Source organism: Styela clava, chromosome 3, assembly GCF_964204865.1.
Source record: "Styela clava chromosome 3, kaStyClav1.hap1.2, whole genome shotgun sequence".
In the NCBI taxonomy this organism is placed as follows: domain Eukaryota; kingdom Metazoa; phylum Chordata; class Ascidiacea; order Stolidobranchia; family Styelidae; genus Styela; species Styela clava.
Window position 1 is genome coordinate 6490420 of NC_135252.1, and position 24868 is coordinate 6515287.

Consider the following 24868-nt stretch of genomic DNA (forward strand, 5'->3'; position numbering starts at 1 on the left):
ATGCTCATGCACTTAGCGAATGGCATTCAAGGCCATAGCCTCGGTCTGGATTACTGGTTAGTTCAGGATCTCTCGCTTAACCACATTTTCAATCATGTTAATATGATTGTATATGTTTAGCAGTAAATATTACTTTTTCCAATGCAGATAAACTATACAGTCTAACTGAATGTCTAATGAAAGTCTAGGGAATCATTACGTAAAACGTATGGCACTTCACAACAATTAAAAGTAAAAGTATAGTCATCTTTTGACAACTTGGAATCCAGGTCTCAAATTTGCACAAGTCAGATCTACCATCATTTACTGCACAACGATTATATTAAATTAAACTTGAACCTTGTGGAACCATGTGAACCTTATTGAAAGAGCTGACTTGTGAGATCTGGAAATTCTTGACCCTTTAAGTACCCTTCACGTAAAAGCAAAAATATGAACAATAAAGGTCTGCCATTCTTGAATAGATAATATTTACATTCTCTTCGTGAAATGAAAATAGCTTGACATTTTGAAATAATTAACTTTTGCGTTAGGGAAGAATTATCTACTGCAAAACGACCCTGACAAAATTGGAAAATGACTCAATCTGTCAGAAATAATATACACGACTATTCAAAGGGTAATTTACTTTATAAAAATGTGATAATTTTACCTGCATTTTGTTATAGAAAACTCGTTTATTTTTTAAGTACACACAATACAATAAGCGTCCCTTTTAGTATAAAACATATTTCCTCAGGCTATATTTATAAACTTATATAATCTTAAGGTTATCTTATCTTATAATATCGATGTCAATATTGAAATGCTGCTAAACTAACTTATCCTTTATTGCAGCCTTAACAACGACCTCATTTCCAATTTACTTCAAAGCCTCTCATTCTGACCGTTCTCGGCTGCATTGTTTGTAATAAAAATCTTATCTGATCTGATATCATTTTGCCGAAGGTGTTTAAATTATAGTTCAAATGATGGCACGTCACTTGTCGTTGACATTTGTTTAACCGGTTTTGAAACAAACGAAGCGCATGAGTCATTTTCGTTAGCATAATTTGTTACCAGTTTATTTCACCTTCTAGTAACTAGTTTAATACCTAATATTTTCTATATATTCTAGTTTAATACCTAATATTTTCTTATATATTCTATCTTCCTATATAATGTATATCATCTGCTAGTATTTCGGACTTGAGACTTACTTGTACTTGTAATAACCTCATCTGTTTGGGGGATATGTTTTTTAACTTCATTTTGTATTTACTTTGTCCCACATTGCTTTAAAAATAAAAGAAACAAATGTATATATGAATGTTTTCTCAAAGTCGGTCACAAAACTGACTGCGAGTTGAATAAATCAGCCCATGAGAAACACCGACAACTACCAATGTCATGAAATCAACTGGGATGCTGAGAGATATTCAATCAACGTTTTCAGTTATTGCAAAATTCGAGTTTTATTCAGTGTGCAAAATTGCTAAAAAGTAAAGCAAAATTTCATAATAAAACATTACGACAAGTTTTGCTGATAAGAACTCGAATCGGCCTTGATTACTTGTTGATTACTAAAGAATGATAAATGTATTTTTAACTTCATCTATGACACCGAGATAAAGAATGCTTATAATATCAACTGATTCTACTGAAGGTAATTTGATATTAGCTCCACATTAGATTACAAGGGAACTACTTCAATTGAAGCAACACATGTTGATAATCGTCCATCTGCTCCATCCTGTGTTTCTCAACCTGGGTTCGATCGACTAATAAAATGCAACTCAAGTTTACGGACAAGTCGGAGATGAGAAGTGAGAGTGCTTATATGTTATATCCATATAAAATTTTACTAAGTGATAAATTTGTGAAAATAAAATATTTCATTGCAGAGTTTTGCTAAAATGATCAACATTCGTTCTGGACAATTCTCAACATGGCGCTGAGTCATATACGATTCTTCTACCTCTGTATAGGGTTTGACGGGAGCGCGCAGAAGATCGAAGGGGTTCGGCAGGCTAGCAAAGGTTGAGAACCACTGTATTTTTGAAACCTTGAATTGAGCCCGAGCCAGCTGGCAAAATCAACAACGACGTGCTACAGAGCCACATCATGGAAATCTTCCACTTCAAAACATAACAAAATAGGTATGCAAACATATTTATTAAATAAACAAATGTTATGCCAGTTTATATCAAAAATAGAATAAAAATCACTATTTATTCGACTAAATGAATGTTCAAAAAGTCCCTTATATCGGTAAGCAGATAACTTGCAGCCATTATAATTTAAAATCTATTCAAGAAATGTGGCAACAGTGGATGGTTCTCTGTATTGTCCGGCGATAAGCAGCAAGGTATCCAGATCGTATTCGTTGTTACAGAGATCACTTTCACAGCAAAAGTGGCAGACGCGAACCTACAAAAATGAAAATTTAATATTATATTTGTGCAAAAATAATAAAGATAGGTTTTAAAATTTATATATATATTTTCGCACATTTTAGGGTAGATTTTTAGGTAGTATGTGAACCAAGATGGCGGACACCGGAACGTAGTATATGTACCAAGATGGCGGACACCGGAACGTAGTATGTGTACCAGGTTAGTAGGGCAGTACAAATACTACGGGAGTCACTTGACTAGTCTCTGAAATCGTAGTAGAACTAAAATATGGAAAATTGGATAAAATTATGGCCTAACCCTAACCTGTTACGCACACTATGTTCCGGTATCCGCCATCTTGGTTCATATACTACAGGAGTACCGATTTTTATATAGGCATACGCTAAATCGAAATGCGCTATCAAAGTTAAAATTCCATTTATCTTTCTCTTAGTTGAGCGGGGTGGGTTTGTATCGGCAAAGACCTGATGCATGCTAAGAATCGAATCCTCGTTCTATAATCTTTATCAAGAAACATGTTAGAGTGCTGGTCTGATTTGGCATTTCCGATCATTTTGTGAATAAACTATTTTAATATTAACAAGAACACTTCTTGAATAAACTTTGCGTGGATAGATCTTAGCTTGTGTTACGTTATTGCTTTACAATGTATCACATTACACATCATATGTGATCATTCTGTCTCGCTTATTTATATCGAGATAATTAGTTTTATTCAACAATACATTACTCACATTGTTTCTGAAGGCTTCATCACCAATGCAGTTCTGTATGTTGATATCTTGGTTATTCATGCAAGCTTTATCTTGTTTGCAGGAATTGGTGATTTGAATGTTGCCATTCTCTATTCTGATAGCGGTTTGACACATTTGCTGTAAAAATTAGCATGAAATTGATAAAGTGAAATCTAATTGGAGTTTTTATCATTTTAAATAATATGAAGACATTTCCAACTGTATATTTACAGAACGCATGTATAAGACATCCTTCCAGTTAACTTTGCATGAAAAACAGAGCGGAATTTATCAGTGTTAAGAACCTATATGCTAATTGCGTGTTGCCTAATATATGAGACGGCAAATAATATCGCACACCGACACAATTTCTGAAATTTACAATTGATTTTTTTATCACGATTTAATGATCACCAATTTTATTAGTATTATCTAATTCTAAATCATGATTATTAGCGTTATCTTACCTCGCTTTCAGGGCAGATATCCATGGTGTAATTTCCATTTTCTCCAACATAGCAAACCCTGCCGTTTACATCGGTATCAAACAAGACATCTGAAAAAGTGAAAAAAACACAATGTATTATACTTAAGAATAAAACAATTATAAAACACAATACAAAACTTTCTCTCAATTGAATTAAAATTATTTGAATATTATATTTTATGTAAAATTATATAAGAATATTAAATTTTATATAAGTTATTCTATCTCATTTCAGTTCATCCCGAACCGATTCATCAGATATAGGTTACATAGTTATTTTTCCATTCTAAAAACTTGTTTTTGTTTTAGAAACCGTATAAAGGCATTTGAAATTGTTAGTTATACAATAATATTGCTTCTAGGCTAGCAATTCCACTGAACGCAATTTGATAACGACTTTCTCACCGGTTTGTCTTTTCACAATTCTAGCTTGGATGCAGACGACGAAAAGTGCTACGATAATTGCTGTCTTCATTTTTCAAATTTGGTAATAATTCTTCGAACAACAGACTAGAATTTATAAGACTGTTAAATGTTGACACAACTTACTGGAGATTATGTTTCAAATCTCAAATCTAACTGTGACTTATATTGTTTGCCGTAATTTTCCGTCTTATATATTGCATACTCCACGTTACCACGCCCTGCAGGTGTCAATCAACTAATAAACGAGGATGCTTTTAAATGTTTATAGATATCCGATTGGTACGTAATAGGTATTCTGGAAGGGCGTTATACATTTTATTAACATTTTGGTTTTTGAAGTTCTTTGAAAATCTACTTTAATGGTTGGAGTGATTTCATGCATCGCATGCTTTTATCGCCAATCAAAAGACAGGACAATAATTTCGCGGTTACGCTATTAAACAAACATAATAAAAACGATACAACTTCCCGCTACACGATAATTACTGACATCAATATTAATTGCGTTCCAACTAAATACACTGCGAACAATAATCATTGCTCATACCTGAAATATACTGTCAAACTACGATCGTCAAAGTATGTTAGATCACGTATGGTTACAATCAAAATAATACCTGGGCTGTTCTCGTTTTATTCGATTAAAGAGCATGCCGTGGCCAGAGCATATGTGTTTCAAACGATATTTCTGTCAAGCGTAGGTTCATGAAAGACAGCCCAGTCTTACATTGTATGTAAGTATATTTTTCTTGGTTGCTTGCACCAATTGATTCCACGAGTAAAAAAACTGTAAGCTGTAATGAACTATAGGAGTGGGAGTGGCTAAATTTTCTCGCTTGATACAGCTTACCCCTTTAAAACATCTTGTTTGAAATAAGTAACTGTTGAATGATAATAAAAACAATGTCGTCATATAGTCTTGAAATCCTGTCATGATCAATTCACATAATGCAATGCCATTCGTACACGTATGTGTATAAATGGGCGGACAAGATGATGGAGATGAATGGTTGGGCGTTGGCACCTAAATTGTGGATTACTTCTGCAAGAAATTTATTCGGCATCGTGGGTAGAGATAGAGAGTAAAATCCGGACAAACGTTTGACAAATGAATTTTTATTCTAAATGACAAATAGAAGTTGCAATTACAAGACATTATTTATGTCCTTTCCAACCGTGAAAATACTTTCGAATCTTTGAATATATCAGCCACACAATTACCAAAGCTTATCCGTCGTTCGATTATTCGCGCGTTAACACGTATTCACAATATTTGAACACCCTCAGAGCTTTGATAATAATTAACTCTAAGATGCAAGTCAACAGATTTTTGTGCAACATGCAATCTGATCTAGGGATAGCTAATACACATCCATTGATTGGTTTACGCTTAGGGCAGGTTTGACTGGGGACAATTCAAATAATTCTTGCAGACATAGATACTTTATATTTTTCATGAAGTCAATAGAATAATTAAACCAGATTCGGTCGATGACCAAACACAACCTTTTGAACACTCAATGTAGAACAGAGCAGTAGTTTATGGCTTTAAATGCCCGCTATTGGATTCTTAATATACCAATACATTTCGCACTAAAATGATAAATATAAGGCATTTTTATCATTGTTTTATGTAGTCGAAAATAGGATCAAATTGATTGATTAGAATATGTACTGGGAGAAGAAGATAACTTTTATTTTACTATTGTTTGATTTGACTGCTGCTGAATCATTTCATGGCAGTACTGGGAAAAGAGCCGTTCCAGCTCCGATCTTTGTTGTCAATTTGGATTTACCCCCAGAGCATAAGTAACTTTTATATTTTATTCTAATATCCGAGTTAAAGCAGCTGTGAACTATTTTCATAATACAATCTGGTGCTGTATTTTAGGTATTCAATACTTCGCGCATAAGAACAAAACTTGAAAAGCTTTCAATGCAAACTTTTTTATTGCAGATGGGATGATGTTTTGAAACATTTTGACAGAAGAGCTCTCATTGACTCCTATAATATTATATTCAAGTGAGTTGAATGTTGAGCTTCATTGTCAGACTCTAGTAATCAGATTATCAGACAGTTATAGTAAATTAGTATGATAGTTAATTGTGATGTAGCACAATGCCTCAGCTTGCTCACCCAGTTCAAATACGACTATCATTAGATTAGCCATATATCGACAATAGTTGAACGCATAATTACCTCCAATATGACCTGATTTCAATACACAATAATTTATATATATATATCATTACTATTCATGATGGAAATCATGCTGTGATATTTTTTGCCAAATTCTTGCTAGATGGAATCTTGTATTATCTCACGTATTTAAAAATGCATAGTCATTCCTTGAAAGTTTTTTCAGTATGACAGTTGTGAAACATGCTTGTTCCTTCAACAGTTCGTATATTTTAGATTATTCGAAGACACCGAAATTTGGAAAATTGTTGAAAAATTGTCTGATAATATATACGAGCATATTCCAAAAACTTACGCCGAGGAAATTACAGGAATCAGTAAATTTCTCGGAGTTGATGCCAAAATGATTCTTCTTTTAAACTTAGTCTACGATGCAGATGCGTTTGGATCTAGTACAGGAAAGTAAGCATTTATTTCGCGTTGAAATATTCGATTAAAATAATTATAAATTGTAATGCTTTTTTGATCAAGTAACATTGATGACTTCCTGTAGAATTCACATCACCAGGGTTCACAGAAGTAATCATAGAGATTCTGGGCAAGCTTACCAGTTAGGCATGTATCCTACATTATTTGATGTTCCTTGTGTGCTGGGTTTCCAGTTTAGTCTGGCGCCCTCTACTTGTGGGTAGATTTTGAAAAGCAGAAATTTGTAATTTAAAGTCAGTTGGAAGTTGAAAGATTTTTGTAGATCAACTCCATAGTCGAATATCGGAATGGCCCCTAATCATAGGTTTGGTAGGATTCTCGAGTACACATAAACCAATTTCTAATTAAAAGTGTATGTTATTATGTTCTCAGCGAATTAGCCATACTGAATTTGAATAAGCTCTTTGCTTCAAACTTTCAAGTGTCAAGGATATTGTCTGCTATTGTATCCACACTCCTCCCGAACAGAAAGGATCTTTCAAATATCCATTTTGTTTACATTTTGGGAGGTATAGTCTTGTTAGAAATTAACACCAAACCAGGCAAATCCATTAATTTATCAGTAACAACCAGTGTTTAAAATTATTGTTACAGAGCATGTACTAGTATTGTTGCAATGAATACAAAAGGTGAAATCTTCCACGGACGAAATCTTGATTTTTATCCCTTTGTTCGTAACATGACTATAGACGTAGAATTCCAACACAACGGTAAGGTATGATATGTGTTGATTTCAGACTTATATATTTTTACTTTGATCTATGTCTCGATACACCTATCTATATATATGGTGACTAATTATATCGCATATCTTCCAATGAGGGGACTATCACCCAGACAGGGTGTAACAGCGCTACCACAAGGCTATAATTAGAAAACAGGAATATTGGAATTCATCAAACTTTTATGTATTTTAAAAACGTATTTAAATATTCCGATATCTATAAAGAAACATAAATGTATCACTTTGTAATCAAATTAAAAATAAGAAGAAGCTTTCTCCGATCAATTTTTCTGATAGATGTGCGTCACCCCATCTGATCATTGTGAGATGATACCTTTTTACCGGGCATCGTGTCAAACTAACTCAACTCCAATGTATTTTTGTAGTTTATAACGTTTAAACGATCTATACGCCAGGCGTGTCCATGGGACATATTTTACTGTCCCATTGCCATCCCATAGCAATTATGCCTGTCCCATCCCTTCCCGTCCTATGGGATTCACATTAAAATAAAATTCATTAAAAATTGTTAAATTTAGGTTAAGCGTTTACTAAATATGACTACATGTATAAAGAGACATGCAAAACAACAAAATTTTCGGACTTCGTTAACTTTATATTCATAACTATTACACATGTGTTCATCAGCCTCTCCACGAAGTATATTGTTATTGCTGAATATGTTTTGCTCTTTATAACTAACAAGAGAACTATGCTCAAATATATGGGCACGAAATCCATAACGGAATGTTTTACCATCATATCCCCAAAAATCATACGGTTTTCGTGTTCCATGAGAAATACAAATGTATGCTGTCCCATCCCATCCTATGGGACCTTTCCCATGGGAATCCCATTTTCATGGACAAGCCTGTCTATACCGCATTCTTGCAGTCAAAATTAGATAGTAAATTCCTATTTCACAAATTACGCCTTTGATGATTAATACTTGATACCCATATGAAACTATATTGAACCAAACGTATTTCTTGAAGACAATATCAAATGTTTTTAAATTAATGTTTTACAATTTCAGACACTTTACGAGGTGACAACTGTGGTGGGATACGTTGGTGTCTTGACAGCAACAAAATTTGGAAAATTTTCATTATCTGCCGATGAAAGAGATTATGGTGGATGGCAGAAGAACGTCCAATTTGCTTCCAATGGATCTATGCCGACCTTGCTCCTTGCCCGACAGGTACATTATAAGTGCTTATTATTGCAGAGACTTATCTCTGGATAAGAAAAAACAGCACCAATAAAAAAATTCCACGACTTCCTTAATAATTATAATCATCATTATATATATATAAATGTGTTTTGTTTCTGTACTTCTTCCTACAGATTAGAACACATGTCTTTTTACTTTCAAGATTTTAGAAAAGGCAAACGATTATGAAAATGCAATTTCATTACTGATGACAGCTGCAACAATAGCTCCTATTTATTTCATAGTTGGTGGCGTTGAGGCAGGTAATGGTGCTATTGTAACGAGAGATAGATGGGGAGGGATAAATGTGACCAGAATGAGAGACAAGACTCATAACAGGTAACGTTGTTCCCATACTATTCCTCAATGCCACTGCGTCAAACACTATAGTGTAATGTGCTATTGTTGAGTTAGTATTTTAACTCTACTTCAAATGTTATTAGTGAAATTGAAATTAGCCAATATAATACTTAATTCTAATCTTTTTATGTCAGGATTTACATAGTCGACATTCTTAAATGTTGGGTGAGCTATATATCTGGTAACTCAGACTCCTAACGAACTAACTTTAATTAATTTTCTATCCATTCAAATCTAAGAACCACCCCAACAGGGAATAGGGAAAAGGTTTAGCAGACAATGGTTCACTATAATTTAAAATTTAGTGCAAAATTCAGAAGGCTTTATTTTTCAATTATTCGTCAGCATTTCTTAATTAATTCGCTGGCACTTATTCAGGTGGTTTATAGTTGAAACTAATTACGATCCATGGAATAGTCCACCTGCTAAAGATGACAGAAGAGATGCGGTTATTGAATATATGAATGAGAATGGACAAGAGAATATTAATGCAGACACACTTTATAAAGTGAGATGTTTATACGAACTAGAATGTACCGGAACATTATAATAACCAAGACTGGGGAGTCGGAGCCGGGAGTCATGAAGCTTTGACATTTTCGTGGGGCCTGAGCCACGCTTACCGTGTTAGGTTGAGCCGGAGCTACCAGAAATTATAGTTGCTCCAACTCCTAATCATCTATTTTTTTTAACATTTATAATTTTTTAATACTTCATACAAGTAATAAAATTTATCCTTCTCAGCTCATTTTTATAAATTTCAATATATAATATTAATTCAAAAATTTCAAGTTGAATATATATATTTAAACCCTTCATTTTGTAGTTTGAGTCCAGCTTTGACGAAACTGCATTTAAGCAGATATTTCATGGTGGTGGTCACACTCAAAAACAGACGCCCCAGGAGTACGTGCACCAAGATGGCGCATAACCTGAACCCTAACCTGATACACATACTATGTTCAGGATGTGCGCCATCTTGGTGCACATACTTCTGGAGCTCCCAAAAATCTGTTGGATTATACTGTGACTTCAGAGCTGGTCCCAGAGCCACTGTGATTTCGAACCAGGTCCTCAGCCTTGGTAATAACAATACTCCCATTAGAAATATTTTTATATGGGTGACACCAAACCGCCTTTCCTGTAGGGATAATTAAACGATATACCCACATCAGATCAGCAAAGATTCATGTAGTGACCCTACGTGATGTGATATGTGTTTAAGTTCCCAGCATCATTTTCCATGGCAACATGTTTGTTGGACATGGGAAAAAATATTTTAATTGCCATTATAGAGTCGCACATTCAAAAGTTGCGTTGCGAGCCTACCCTTTTCGACCGGATAGCATGTATTTTTATACCCTTATCAAAGCCTTCATATGAACGTGCTGAATTAATTTGCGTGTAGCGAAGTACCATACTTCTACCACGCATATTATACGTTAATTGAGCAAAATGTGCCGTCATGAATAACTCTCAAATTCCAGTTCAAATTTTATGAACACGAACGCAATATTTAGTTCTCTATACTTTGCATCACTTTGAACAAACTTATTAAATTATTTTCATTGTTATGTCGAGACTAATATTGTTGCTTATATCGTAAGTATAATTTAATTTATGATTTTCGAATTCGAAGAATTTTTTTTATCACATGACAGGTTCTATCTACATCTCCAATATTTCACGAAATCACAGTTCATACGACGATCATGAGTGCTCAGGACAAGAATCTCTACCGAACTATGATAAGATATGATGCTCCAGAAAAAGACGATTTCGTAGATGATATTTTACTTTAATTTCATGTAAAAACGTACAAAATTTTATTCTTTCATATAACAAATCTAACTAATAATATTACTTCTTATATATTTATCACAAATATACACGAAGTTGAAAAAAGAAAAATCGATAAATCAATACAAACTTATCGTATCAGCTGAAGCTGAAGATACAGTCACGTTAATTTGTATCAACGCAAATCACAAACGATCCTTCTAACTAAATGCTGGGAATTCATGGTTAAGCACTTGGGACCATTTAAGTCACAACTTTAGGTGTATTTTTCCGACATCGGTACCGTACCCACATGTACTTTTCAGTCCCAACGCATGGATCACCAAACTTTTGGTTTGTTACTTTAAACGAGCATGTTATTTTGTCGTCACAGAACTCTTCTAATTCGTCCTCACAATCACATACACACGAGGTCACTTGTAGACGGGTAGATTTAGGAGGGCATCTAAAATAGATGATTATTTTATTCAAAAAACTAAACATATACGAGATGTTATACTGTTGCAAAATGTCTTTTCCGTGCAATAAATTGAAATATTATGAGTTTAGTTTTGAAACATGAAATGGCGAGATGAAGGAGAAGTCCCACAAAACCAAATATAATGGCATTCTGCAAAAACAAATTTAGTCGATTTTCATACCATTTGCGCACGTGACATAGTAAATTTACGGCTAGAAATATCTGGAATTGTGGGAAAGCATTGTAGTCAAAAGCTTTTTATTTTTCATATTGACATGTAAGAATTTGTGAATAGCCGCCCGATATTGGCGCAAGGTGGTGGGCTGGAAATCCAGTTCACAGCCAAGGCGCACATTGACCCACTTTTACGTTTGTATTATGGCCGTCAAAAAAGAAAATAAATATATTTTTAAAATGATTCAACAGCTATCTGCGAAACCATTAGGCAAACAATATGAGCTACTACGTATGTTTGTGAGCGCACGATGCTGTAGCATGGTCAAAAACGCGTTCTTCTGCTTTTACATTGTGACGTAACGGACTCGGGGGATTCGAGCCTTTGACCTATTACTCGGATTCGTCGAATCTCTGTAATGCCGGACTCGTCCCATCCCTAAATTTGCTCGCATTGTCTATATGTTGAGCTTTGCATGTACGCATATATTGCCAACTTACTATATAAAAATGTAATTTTACAGGTTCCAAAAAATATATACGACATGTTATGATCATTAAAAACTCTCGAAAACTATCTGACATTTGCCATATCTCAACGTTTATATCGTATCATTCTGCGTTTATGCACTTTATAAACTAAAGACTGAATACACTAGTTCAACTATTCGGACATATACCAACTACACTAGCCTACATTGTGCCTGATCTTTAAGTCTTTTCGTCGTTATCTTACAAGTCTGGAGTGTCGAACGCAGTGATTGAAATTTGTCGCCTCGTACAAATTTTTCCCTCCCGAAACCTGTGCAAACTTGGAACCTTCATAGTAAACAAATTCTACACAAACCTAGTTTTCAAGTGTTTTTTAAATGTTTGCTTAAGTTAAGAATTTCACAATTTGAAAAATTGTTTATTACGTCCTAATGTGTTTAAAACATCAATTTTGAAGGCACTTTGAAAAGGGACCTTACAAATGGAATACCCTGCAGGCCTCTTGTTGTCTGAGTCCACTCAGCCCGATAAGTATGTCCTACTTTAGTTTTCTTTTATTTGAGAATTACTCTCTTGTTCTGTGAATTCTTTTGTTTTAGGAGTTTGAATTTAATCAACATTCTAATTCCTAATTGTTAAAATTCAGAAAATATAATAGTGCTCCGCTGTTTTGCCCTCGGGCCAGGATACGTTACATACGATAGGACGTTTTACACAAACATATAATTATTAGTGCAGAAAATTTTGGGGGGAATTATTTCAACCGTTAACCGGGTAGAATTAACCGGTTAACCGTTGCATGACATTCGACTACAAGGTATAGTCAAGGCGTGTTACGTCACAATGGTTTCAAAGCAATTTCGCGTGATCTTGTCATGGTATCGCTTCGTGCTTCGGGCATATGGAGGTATTTTAGTAAAACAAATTCTGAAATTATTTGTTATTTATTAGACAAAATTTTTGGTGTTCGATGTACAACTTCTTTAAGATATCATAAAAAATAGCATCAGCTGCGATTAGAAGCTACCAGTTCCGTACGATGTGATACGTATTTACTATATGAGTGCGGCAGGAAATATTGTGAAACGTTCGTCGCTACTTTATGAAAATATATTTATGCTATTATTCCTGCGACAGAATGCGCACTTGTTGAATGACATTGACGCTTTTACAATAAAATCCTTAACCATGACCGGAAACTTGTTCTGAATTTGTCATTGTCAAATTTTCATATTCAGCAATACTAGTACTTCAATTATTTTTGATAATTTCTCGATGATTACCAATTGAGTTAGTGATATTCTTTCGAATTAAACGCCACGGGAGATATATTCGCGATGAACTAATGATTTTTGAAAAAATCCTACCGTATAAAAGTAATTATTACTTGAGATGTCAGTTAGCGATCAAAATAAATCGTAACCGTTAACCATTCCCAGCCATAATAATTATACAGATAGCAGAATAATAGCCACATGAAACAGAATAAACTGCTCCTATCTAATTGTAAGATTGTATGTCTGAGTTTCCATTCCCACTATATTCATATCTATATATGTGTATAATACTCACTTTATCAGCCTTACATTAATCGATGGTTTTTGAACAGCATCAATATTCATTTTCCTTACAAACATCCTACAAAGTCCTTCGACCCCAAATATAAAACACGAATCAACATATTTCATTAGCTTTCCATAGATTCCATAATATTATTTTTATATTACATCATTCAGAAATACGCTTACATCATTCAGAGTGCCCCGAAAAACAGGACCCATAAATTCTTAATTACTTCTACGAAAATATATTCAAAGAGTTTAAACTTCTTTAACGGCCTTGCATACGTTGCGCAAAATTGTCAATCACTGACGCGCACTTCTCTATGAACAATCTCTCTGCAATTGCAGTTTTGAGTTCACGAATTGTTTGAAGAATGTTCTCATACACATGATCCCCGAGATAAAAATCAGGAGGATTCAAGTCCAATGCCTGAGGTTCCCAATCGACGTTACACCTCCTTCTGATTATCTTTTTCTGAAATCGCACTTATACCCAGTCAGAGGCGTGATTAAATATGTGGAGCGTCCTTCCTGCTGGAACCACTAATCATCAGCACTTTATCAGTCCAGTTACATAATGTTCCATATTTACCTCTTGAATTTCGTCTTCCAATCAAAACAGACCAGTATGACATGTTTGGAAATGGTATATTCCAGAGAGGACATAATTTTTTGTGCAAAGCGCCCTAGATTACTGAAGCTTTCGGGCATGATAATACAAAAACAGAACCTCAAGAGTAAACAAAATTGAATTAATTTGCTTCATTTTTGTAGACGTAATTGGGAAATTTATGGGTTGTGTATTTTAAGGTCATCCTGTAGTTAAAAACATTAAAACAGTTAAAAAAAAAATCCTATACATATTTTCTTTTTTATCATCTTGTAATCTTGTAATGAAATTTTGTAGAGAAAAACTATTTCCGCAAGATTCGCAAGAGGATTTCAAGATGATGACTAAATTTAAAAAAGTTAGTAAACATGTACAATTGAGCTCAAATTTCCTGAATCGAACTCAAAATATGTAATCTCCAGAACAATTTTAAACGTGAGTATCCTCTTCGTTTTCGTATCCAAAATTATCAGTGCCCTTCTGAAGAAAATTATTTCATGTTATTATATGATTCTGATTCATTAGGAATTTCCGATTAAAAACCACAAAACAGTGAAATCAATGTCTTCCGTTCCATCCATCTATTACCCCGACTGAACACAGATTTTTCGCTAGTTTTATTTGAATGGTTTTAACAAATTAAAATATAATTTGAAAATTTTCGGAGTTGTAACATACAGTGCAAAATGATAGTAATATACAGTGATGCTTACTCTGGGCACTTTTGGATCTTCTTTATCGATGTCCTTCAAATCATCACGTGACAGATGAGCAATAATGCCTGCACCTATGCTGTCTCCCAAAACATTGATGGTTGTACGGAACCGATCACTAAACAAATTAAATACATTATTTTTCTCGTGTTGAATGAATGCTTAACATGAACTAATGGAAAGAATTTCACTAACATATATTCACTGCCCGATTACATGTTTTTATTCTATTTAAGAAACCGTATTTTCCGGCGAATAAGACGATTTTCTAGACCTAAATTTTTGGCCTGATTTAGGGGGGGTCGTCTTATTGGGCGAATATGGTAATATTAATTTTTTTCGATGTCAGTTTATTCTGCAATTAGGACCATGAAATATCTTGCGAGCGATAATATGCCCTCCCCGACAGTTTAGTTTGATGAATAGGCGTTCTCGCTTGGTAAATCTGGAATATAAACGCTTTTTAATTATTGTATTTGAAGTTTCCACATTTGCGTGTGCATCACGAGCAAAAGTAATCTATGAAATGAAAGAGGCGGGCGCGCACGCCATCGCGAGAGAAACATCAATCTGTTAATCATTACTAGACAGATCAAAGTTATTGCGCGATGACCGAATCCGAATATCAAATTTCAATACTTTGAATTGCCCATGCGTAAATACGGAGGTCTCACCATGGATTTATAATTAGCCGCAGAAATATTTGAATAATATAATATTAACGCAAATAAACAACATTTGAGCGGAAACTAAATTTAACAATGGACATTTAAATATATAACTTTTAAAAACACAAAATTCAAGTCAAGTAAATTTTTTCATCATCATCGTTATCGTCAAACAATCGACCCCAGTCTTCGGCGGACACCTGATCGTCATAGGGGTCATTTTCGGTTGGTGTTGGTTGAGTATTGCGGTCGTCCTCGCCGTCATCCAACCATAAGAGATCGTCCTCCGTCCCATCCATAGCGTTCGAAATGCCGCATTTTTTAAAAGACCGTTCTACTGTTCCAACCTTAATGTCTCCCCACGATTTCAAAACCCATTCACAAACCGTGGCCAGTGATGCGGCGCGCATATTTCCGGCTGGAGTGAAAGTTTGGTCCCCGGAAGCCATCCATTCATTCCAGCATTTACGCAGCCGATCTTTAAAAGGTTTATTTAGACATACGCCCAATGGCTGCGTGACAGATGTTAGACCACCGGGAATCACGGCAATATCTGTGTTGCACCGTCTAACTGCTTGTTTTACATTTTCACAGAGATGTGATTTAAACATGTCCCAAACAAGCGGGGATCTTGGTTTCAGGAGTCCACCAGGACGACGCGACCACACTTCATTTATCCACCTTATACACCCCTCGTCATCCATCCATCCGTTTTCTTGAGTGTGGACGATCATTCCATTCGGGAATTTTTGTTTTTTTGGAAAGGTCTTCCTTTTAAAAATTACCATAGGCGGCAATTTTGTTCCATCCGCGAGGCACGATAGAACTACTGTGAAACGTTGTTTCTCGTGGCCTGATGTCCTAACCCATATAGTTTTCTCGCCAACTTTATTAATAGTTTTGTTTCCTACCATATCGAAATATACAGGTGTCTCGTCCATATTTCCGATCATCTGTAACGGGTAATCGTGTTTTTGACGGTGACGAATGATAAATTTTTGGAACGAGGCGATTTTATTATCCATATCTCTTGGCAATTTCTGCGCAATCTTGGTTTTTTGACGAAGTACTAGGTTGTGCCGATTCATGAAGCGATTACACCAGCTGTTAGTTGATCTGAAATTTAATGAATCTTCTTCGTTTTTACCAGCCCAGTTTAGTGCATAAAGACGCACCTGTGCACGCGTGACAGTCAAGCCTTTCTTTCGGTTTGCTTCCACCCATTCCGCTACACATTCCTCCAGTTTTGGCCATTTCGGTTGATTTTTCTGGTTACATTTACTTTTTCTCGGCATTTCTTTGAGTACACATTCTGCTTTCTTCCAATCACGGACCAGTTTTTCGGTAACACCGTATTGGAGAGCGGCTTTCACGTTTGTTGTTTGTAAGGCTAGCTCAACTACTTTTAGTTTGAAAGCAGCATCATAACGCATTCTTTTTGTAGATGTAGACATCTTTCACGGGGAAATAATAAACTTATATTACTGATGACGCAGTGAATGAGGCGCTTTCAATTTGGCGCGTATATCGTCAACACGACAAAGATCAATGAAAAGAGAGTGCATTAGCGCGTAACTGAAAAATACAACAACAGAATCGGTTAAAAATAATAGTGCGCTTCTTTGCTTAACTGTCGAACGGAGACGCAGGGTTGCGATTTTCTTACTCGTCTTATTGGACGAATACACGGAAAAACCCCTTTTTTTGGTGCCAAAAACAGGCCTCGTCTTATTGGCCGGGTAGTCTTATTCGCCGGAAAATACGGTATTTAAAAATAAATTCAAGATACAATATACTGCAAATACTTACAGAAGCCAGTCAATGGCCAAGATGAGTTCAATATCTTCCGCAGGTAATCCAACAGCAGCCATTACAATCAACAAAGTCACCAATCCAGCTTGCGGTACTCCAGCTGCTCCGATACTGGCGGCTGTCGCTGTGATACTGGGGAATATCATACAATGATTTATGTGAGTCAGTTTAGTCTTCTAGATTCTAAAATACTTGAACGTGTTAGGATACTTGAGAGTATTAAATTCTCTAATTTCCCTGAAGTTCATTATAACAATTCTTAGCTTACAATATTCAGCCTTCAAATTACAGTAGTAGCAATACTTACTTTTGTTGTATAGCAATACAACAAAATTATTCATTAGTGACCTTACGACATTGGCGCGTTCTCAAACTCTCTGAATTAAAATATATATCTGAAATACATGTCTATCGTTGATAAATTGTGTTCCTTTATTGGCCATGAAACGGAATGGAATTTTGTGTTTTTCTTCGAAAGGGTTTAGGATATTACCTGACAACCACAATCTGTCCAAAATTGAGGTAAATGTTGTTAGACTGCGCAATGAAAATTGCTGCAACTGCTTCATACAATGCAGTACCATCCATGTTGATTGTCGCTCCAACAGGAAGTACAAGTCTGTATAGACAAATTAGGTTAGGAATTAGCACTGATATAACAATAAAACACATATAATTTTATAATCAAATTTGCACGATTTCCGTTTAAAAGGATGAACACGAAACCGAAAAAGCTATGGCATATATTCAACTTACACTATATTTATGCATCTGAATGTCACGCGGTCATAGAACAGAAACTAACACAATGCATAAACTAACTTTGTAGCACCATTGCAAGACCGTTATTCTTTCTGAATTTTTGCGTTGGAATATGGTATGTTGTACCAACCTGACAACTCTTCTGTCAACTTTGTTGTTAGTTTCAAGGCATTTGATCGTTACCGGCAATGTTGCTGAACTTGAAGCAGTGGCCAAAGCAGTCAGTAGAGCCTGTCAATTGCATGGGATGTAGAATGATTATCATAGTTTCTATGATTTTTTTTTCTAAAATATGGACTGGTTATAGCCCCCCATGAGTAAGAAAGTATATATTGACTTTGATTGGTTGTTTGTTATGGAGGTGTAAAAAGTTAAATATGTCACCAATTTAGTGACAAGAATTATATATCGACTTGTTGTTGGTATCATGGTGAACGACAAGACAGCTTATCGTCTGTCGTCAAACGACGAATACAATCGCAGCGCCTTTCACCAATCACCCAAAATTTTGCCAGACAATGTCCTTATTTGTCAGCTTCCAACTTACGATCGCAGTACAATATTATTAAGTAATCAAATAGAGAATTACAATCAGCGTATATACTATTTTACCATGCATGACAATATCCTAATCAAGCGCGAAACTGAGATAATTATATTGAAACTGGATAGTTTTGGTGAACTGGCTCAAAGTCTAAATTAACTGGTTTGACTGTGTTTAATATTATTAATTTGAAAAACAACAGTGAAATCCTACTAAAATTATTAAAGTATTTCTATAGCCCAATATTTAATACCTTATTGTACTAATCGTGTACTTTAACTGTACTAATTATCTGTGGTAATGTTAGAATGTTTTACGATATCCAGGGAGACACAAATCATTTCTTGAATATAAATTTGAGCTCAGCAATCAAAACAAAGGGTTTCTTTTGGAATGGTTTACCTGTGACACGCCAACGATGTATGTGATTGGATTTTTTCGGACGAAGATAAGATACAACAGAGGAAGAAATATGAGACCGTGTATGAACAGGCCAACAATGACTGTTGCCATATATAAGCCCAGCTGAGTGAGAATTTCCTCTGGTCGGTCCATCTCCATAATCTTGCTCGCTATCAAGAAGCAGATACCGACCGGGGAGTACCTGGAGAATTGAAATATTTAGAACCACTTGAATGAATGCATAATTGATTATAATACACATTTTGTTCTGTAGAGTGTAGAGCAGAGGTCGGGAACCCATGGCTCGCGAGCCATATATGGCTCTTTTGGTGACGGCATATGGCTCCCAAAAAAAATCTAATATCCCAAGACTAAGCTTACTATTGTTACGAGATTTCAAACTCTTTTATAGCCAAATTTGGCAGGAAATGACCAATACGTTTGAGAAGGCGCGTCCAGCACATGTCTATGTTATGTAAGATAATTACCAGACAGGCATTGTGACAAACAAGGGGATTCTGGAACATATATTGTGACATCACGGAGCGATAGAGTTTTAAAAACACTACGGAGATACCTAAACGAAAAAGGGCGATGAGTATCGTAGATTTCAACTTGGGCTGCATGTGAGCAACCGTTCAAGGCCCGCAGCGACTACATGCAGCATCAGATAATCACATTAAGTGTATACAGACATTGTATGTGTTGACTTTTGAGTAAACATTTCAGGCCTGATTAAGTGAAGAAATGTTATATGGCTCGCACGGAAATGCAATTGAAAATATTTATATTTTATGGCTCTCTTGACCAAAAAGGTTCCCGACCCCTGGTGTAGAGTATCATTTGAACCACTGATCATGCCTTCGATATGCCTTCAAGTGTGTGTACCAAGAAGGAGATGACTAATTTTGTTCGCCTACTTCACATCAAGTTCTGTAAATGGACTGGAATCTATATGCAGAGGGGGTATATCCACTTGGCCAACATAGACAGCTCCCGAATTCGTAATGTAACAAAAATAAGAAAACCTTCTGCACAAGAGTAACTTTCTGTATCGTACTATTTCTAGAGCTGGGCATTTGGAATAACTGATGATTTCAGAATTCGTAATGTAACAAAAATAAGAAAACCTTCTGCACGAGAGTAACTTTCTGTACTAGAGCTGGGCATTTGGAAAAACTGATGATTTCAGAAGGGGATCAAATAATTTTTTTGAATTGAATAAAATCTATATATATATAAACTTGAAGGGTGGAAGGGACCTTTTTCATTGTTGAGTGAATTAGGTATTTCAATGCATTATCATATACGGTAAAAGATATATAAAGCCAATAAAAATATACAAACCATATAATAATGTAAACAATTCTCATAATTGCTTCGTTGAAAGCAACAAAGAAGTCAACCAAAATTTTCCCTTCGTTTTCCATTTTTCCGATAATCAGGCCGAATGTCAAGCAAAAGACGATGAGTCCAAGAACATTGACTCCGGATTTGCTTTCAATGATCTTGAAATACAAAATATAATAAGTGAAAATTTAGAATAAAATTGTAATCGCAACTTTCATGTTTACGACAACTCACAAATTCTTATGAGGCATGAAAACTCATAAAAAATAAATTTAACTTCGTTGAACATTTGGGTTTTGAGCTATCATTTATGGATAAAAAAAAACCGCAATACCTTTTCTGATAAAAAAAATGATATCCTATTCGGAATATTGAAAAAAAAACTAAAATCTTATAAATGCGAATGCCAACATAATTTAATTCTCCAAGTTTTTGAAAAAAAAGAAAGAGGTCACGTCTTCGGATCACGTAATGCAAAATTTACTTACCAGTTTATAGTCACCAACAACTTCTTTTTCTACAACCATCGTGTTCGTTTTCACCGGGACAGTAGTAGCTCCACCTGGTATGGCTGTGCTATTGATTTGGTATATCATTGTCACGTTTCTGTCAACCATAATTGGCACACGAACTGATTTGATCTAGTTGAAAGGTAACTTTTTTACAAAGAATCTTTGTGAGACAACGGTTTGCAAATCAAGCGTATACGCATTAGCTAGAATTTTTGCAATGCATCAGCTATTTTAGGTGGTCAAGAATGTTGACAATGGCCAGTGAGTATGTTCTACTTCTGCACAAACTTACATTTAGAAAAAGACAATAAAAATGTTTAGCATCGTTGGCCAGCATTTTTATTTAAGTAATATTAGAAAGAACATTTTTGTTTAAAAAACCGTGATAATATTAAATTTGGCGATTTGGAATAACGTGGTGTCGACGTGTTTTGCATTTTGCTACATATTTTACTTCTAACGTCGTAATAACAAGCTAAAAATGGTTTCTAGGAAATGCGAACCATGAATTTAAAGCAAATAGGAGATCCGCACGATTGAATAACAATATATCATTTTACATAAGAACTGTGAAATACTGAAATGTTGGACCTCCTGAAGTATGCGCACCAAGATGGCGCACAACCTGAACTCAGGTTGTGTACCAGGTTAGGGTTATGCGACATCTTGGTGCGCATACTTCAGAAGCACCGAAGTGTTTGTTGTCTTTCATTATGTTCTATGTATTTAATAAATTTTTGATAAAAGTTACGGAAGATCTAAAACAAAATTTTCAATATGCTCGTTCCAAAGCCTTGAGTCTTTCAAGCACAAATATGTCAATGTATATTTATTTAATATATAGTTTACTTATGGAAAAGTATGTTACTGTCCACTACTAAGAATTGAATAAATCCTGATAAAGGTAATTGCAACAAGCTACCACTGACCCACTAAAAGCTTGCAATAGTGCGCAAACTAGACTTTGGACAATTATAAAAAACATTACCAAGGAAGCATAACCGTGGCTTGAGAACGCAAAAAGTCGACGCATAAAATGACTTTTGACTTAGATTGTAGATTAGATTTTGACTTAGTTTGTATATATTGACTTAAAAAAATGCGGGAATGTGTCTCTAAATGTTTTTATTATCTGTTTTCGATTACATTTGAGCTCCATGTACAATAATAATAGCCGACCAGTCCTATCAACCGGAAAAAAATGTCAATGTCGAAATTCGAGTTTCATTAACAACAATCTTTCGCCTAATTATGGTCGCTTCAGCATTAGTAGAAGACCAAACCAAACAAATTTGAACCATTGCTTTTGTTGCCGAATGCTATATTCAAAATCTTTACCTTGCTGAAGCACGCTTCAACCAAATTTTCCGGGAAAGCATTTCTGGAACAAGAAGAAATTTTGTTAATATTATCTGTATACATTGGTAAATAAATCAAATTCTGTCATAATAGTGAAACTCTTTTAAATTTTTACCTTATTAAATCCAAGATCGCGTCCACAGGTTCAACTTGAAGATCATTGCTGCCAGAACTGACAGAGTTTCTACCGTAACGACCTATTACAAATACAATTTTATTATTGAATAAACAAAAGATAAAATAGACTTAGATATTATTTTACATGAATGTAATGAATGATATACGTAATTTTCACTCGAGAAATGGTCTGTACCAGAACTTAGTTTGAGAGCCATTCATGGTAATCGCAAGTTAAGGATCTGAAACCCTATTCTTTTCATATTCAATTAAAGCCATCGAAATTTGGGTGTAAATGAAGGTGTGAAGTCGGGCTTCCAAAAATTTATTAACTATCAAACTTCTTTTACGACGTAAAAGCTTCAGGCCATATGACAATAATTAACCAGTTACAGCAGGGCAAAGGTGATAACAGTAAATAAAATCATTGACATTATGTGCATTAACTTTTATATTTTGTTAAGATTTAGAATATTAAATTAATAATTTTATTGTTCAGTTTAGGGGTTGATGACACCATACCTGGGTTGATTGATACGACAAGAACGATTCCTAATATTACTGCCAGCAAAGTTGTTCCCATGTAATAGATTATTGTGCGCAATCCCAGCTTTCCTGAAGCTCTTCCTTCCAACGTAGCAACACCTGCATGGGAAACAAGTAAATTTGAAGATTTTTTGTTGTTATAATCAATCGCAACTATAATCATATTTCATTTTCTGAAAAATTCATGAAAGATGTTACAATCTGTCAAGATGCTGGCCTAAACAAGAAAGCCTTTAACGGAATTAAACTTCATTCAACTCATTATCAAATTGAATTTTCAATAGAGTTATTTGCACGGCTTTGTTCAGGGCAGCGACAAAAATATATCACAACAGCAGAAATGGGCCGGAATTGCGTCAAACCGATTTATAATAAAACAGCTTAATTATAAGAAATCTCAAACCAGATTTTTCTAAAAATTTTACTTTGACTTGTAGTAATAGTGTAATTCTACATATGAATGTGAAAATATCGAAAACATTGACATTCAGAGCACATTGTCCATATTTTACTTATGCGTGCGTTTTTTCAAAGGATATATCAATATTTCAAAACAGGTTTACGATTTTCAAACTGTCGCGTAAAATAACACATAAGAGTGACATTATATTATTCGGAAAAACTCGTTATATCAATAACCAAATTCATGATATCTGAGGCAACAAATTTTGATTATTTTGAACCACCACAAGTCCGAGACCAGAATTTTTTTGAATTCTCACCTAACCCGCCATTACAAAAGAAAAATCGGTGGAATTATTTATAACAAACCTGTAATCAGACTACATATAATAAGCGGAACTATTATCATCTTCAGCATTCTGAGAAGAAGTTCTCCAGGAAACGAGAAATATTTGATGTCCAACTTCGATAAATTTGCCTCACGCATTGCAATACCAAGAACGACTCCAAGTACGACGCCAGCTACAGTAGCAAGAAGCAAAGCATTTTGTTTTGTCCATTGCTTGCAATCAGCCTTTGAACACCGTGGTCGACAACGTGCCATGGTAAAGTTTTTATATAATAAGCGAGCTCTAAAAATCGTTAAAACTGTATTAACATGATAAGATATATATTTAATTATGAGCACAAATTTGTGGCAATTTTCAAGCAATTTTCCATTTTTTAAAGTATCTCCAAAAAAACATGTCTACTATCAGATACCCGCGATTATTCATTCATAAGTTTTCTTGTACACAAATTACCTTCCACTCAGACATATATATTATATGTGGATATGAAATCCTAATAAATAAAATTAATTGCTATTGCAATGCTTTCTACTTGCACAAGAGTTAAAATATTATTGTAATTAGTTGCAAGGTAAATTTATCTTCAAATATTCAAAATATGGAAAATTAGGAAGAATCCTTCTACCCTTGCGTGATAAACCACATATGCCCATTTTAAAATTTTATTGTGTAAATATTTTCAAATAAAAGTAATAAAATCAAATTGAAAGACTTGGCACACACAAAATATTTTATATCATTCATAGTTCTTTTGACTCGCTTTCACTGTAATACACGATATGTAAATAATATGATATTGCGTTTACAATTTCATTTCAGCATATTATGTTTCCCCACCTGGTATCACGATCAACAGCGTTTTAACTCTACCGAACAAAGAGGATAATATCAGAAACAGCAGTTCGCGATTCTGCAAATTGCCCTCCCTTGACACCGCGTTAAAACAGCAATACCCGCAATTAACAAGCGGTTAAAGCGATAGACGTGAATGTGTTGGCATCGTACACATCAGGGTTAGACCCCTATCTACCTCAGCCAGCTTTAATAATTTTGGTGGAAACTGCGGAAAGACAAGATCTTATTAAAAAATAATAGCTGCTTATAATAATAATTGCTTATACATGGCCTTGCGCGAGTCGAACGGCGTGAATAAGCATAGTGTGAATATATTCACTCACAATAATTAATATTATATTCATATGCGTATACATCCAAGTAATAGTTTACGTCTTGCTGGTCTGGCATTTTTTAAATTATATTATTG

The 24868-nt window shown here is 34.8% G+C and overlaps 3 protein-coding genes across 3 annotated transcripts; 1 reads left to right on the forward strand and 2 right to left on the reverse strand.

Annotated features, from left to right (window-relative positions):
• Positions 1-2135: 2135 nt before the first annotated feature.
• Positions 2136-4218, reverse strand: LOC120342316 (uncharacterized). The gene is made up of 4 exons (XM_039411097.2): positions 4023-4218; positions 3598-3686; positions 3131-3268; positions 2136-2409 (listed from the first exon to the last, which is right to left on the reverse strand). Exons 1-4 carry the CDS (start codon positions 4090-4092, stop codon positions 2287-2289), a joined length of 420 nt encoding a protein of 139 aa, XP_039267031.2. The 5' UTR covers positions 4093-4218; the 3' UTR covers positions 2136-2286.
• Positions 4219-5546: 1328 nt separating this feature from the next.
• Positions 5547-11604, forward strand: LOC120342616 (N-acylethanolamine-hydrolyzing acid amidase-like). The gene is made up of 8 exons (XM_039411531.2): positions 5547-5852; positions 6001-6066; positions 6460-6645; positions 7267-7387; positions 8433-8597; positions 8773-8948; positions 9348-9477; positions 10631-11604. Exons 1-8 carry the CDS (start codon positions 5713-5715, stop codon positions 10769-10771), a joined length of 1125 nt encoding a protein of 374 aa, XP_039267465.2. The 5' UTR covers positions 5547-5712; the 3' UTR covers positions 10772-11604.
• A 1965-nt stretch (positions 11605-13569) lies between these two features.
• Positions 13570-23920, reverse strand: LOC120342894 (excitatory amino acid transporter 3-like). The gene is made up of 12 exons (XM_039411933.2): positions 23624-23920; positions 22829-22951; positions 22305-22386; positions 22169-22211; positions 20807-20959; positions 20316-20476; positions 18969-19170; positions 18153-18253; positions 17754-17879; positions 17258-17392; positions 14781-14898; positions 13570-14547 (listed from the first exon to the last, which is right to left on the reverse strand). Exons 1-12 carry the CDS (start codon positions 23856-23858, stop codon positions 14497-14499), a joined length of 1530 nt encoding a protein of 509 aa, XP_039267867.2. The 5' UTR covers positions 23859-23920; the 3' UTR covers positions 13570-14496.
• Positions 23921-24868: the final 948 nt, after the last annotated feature.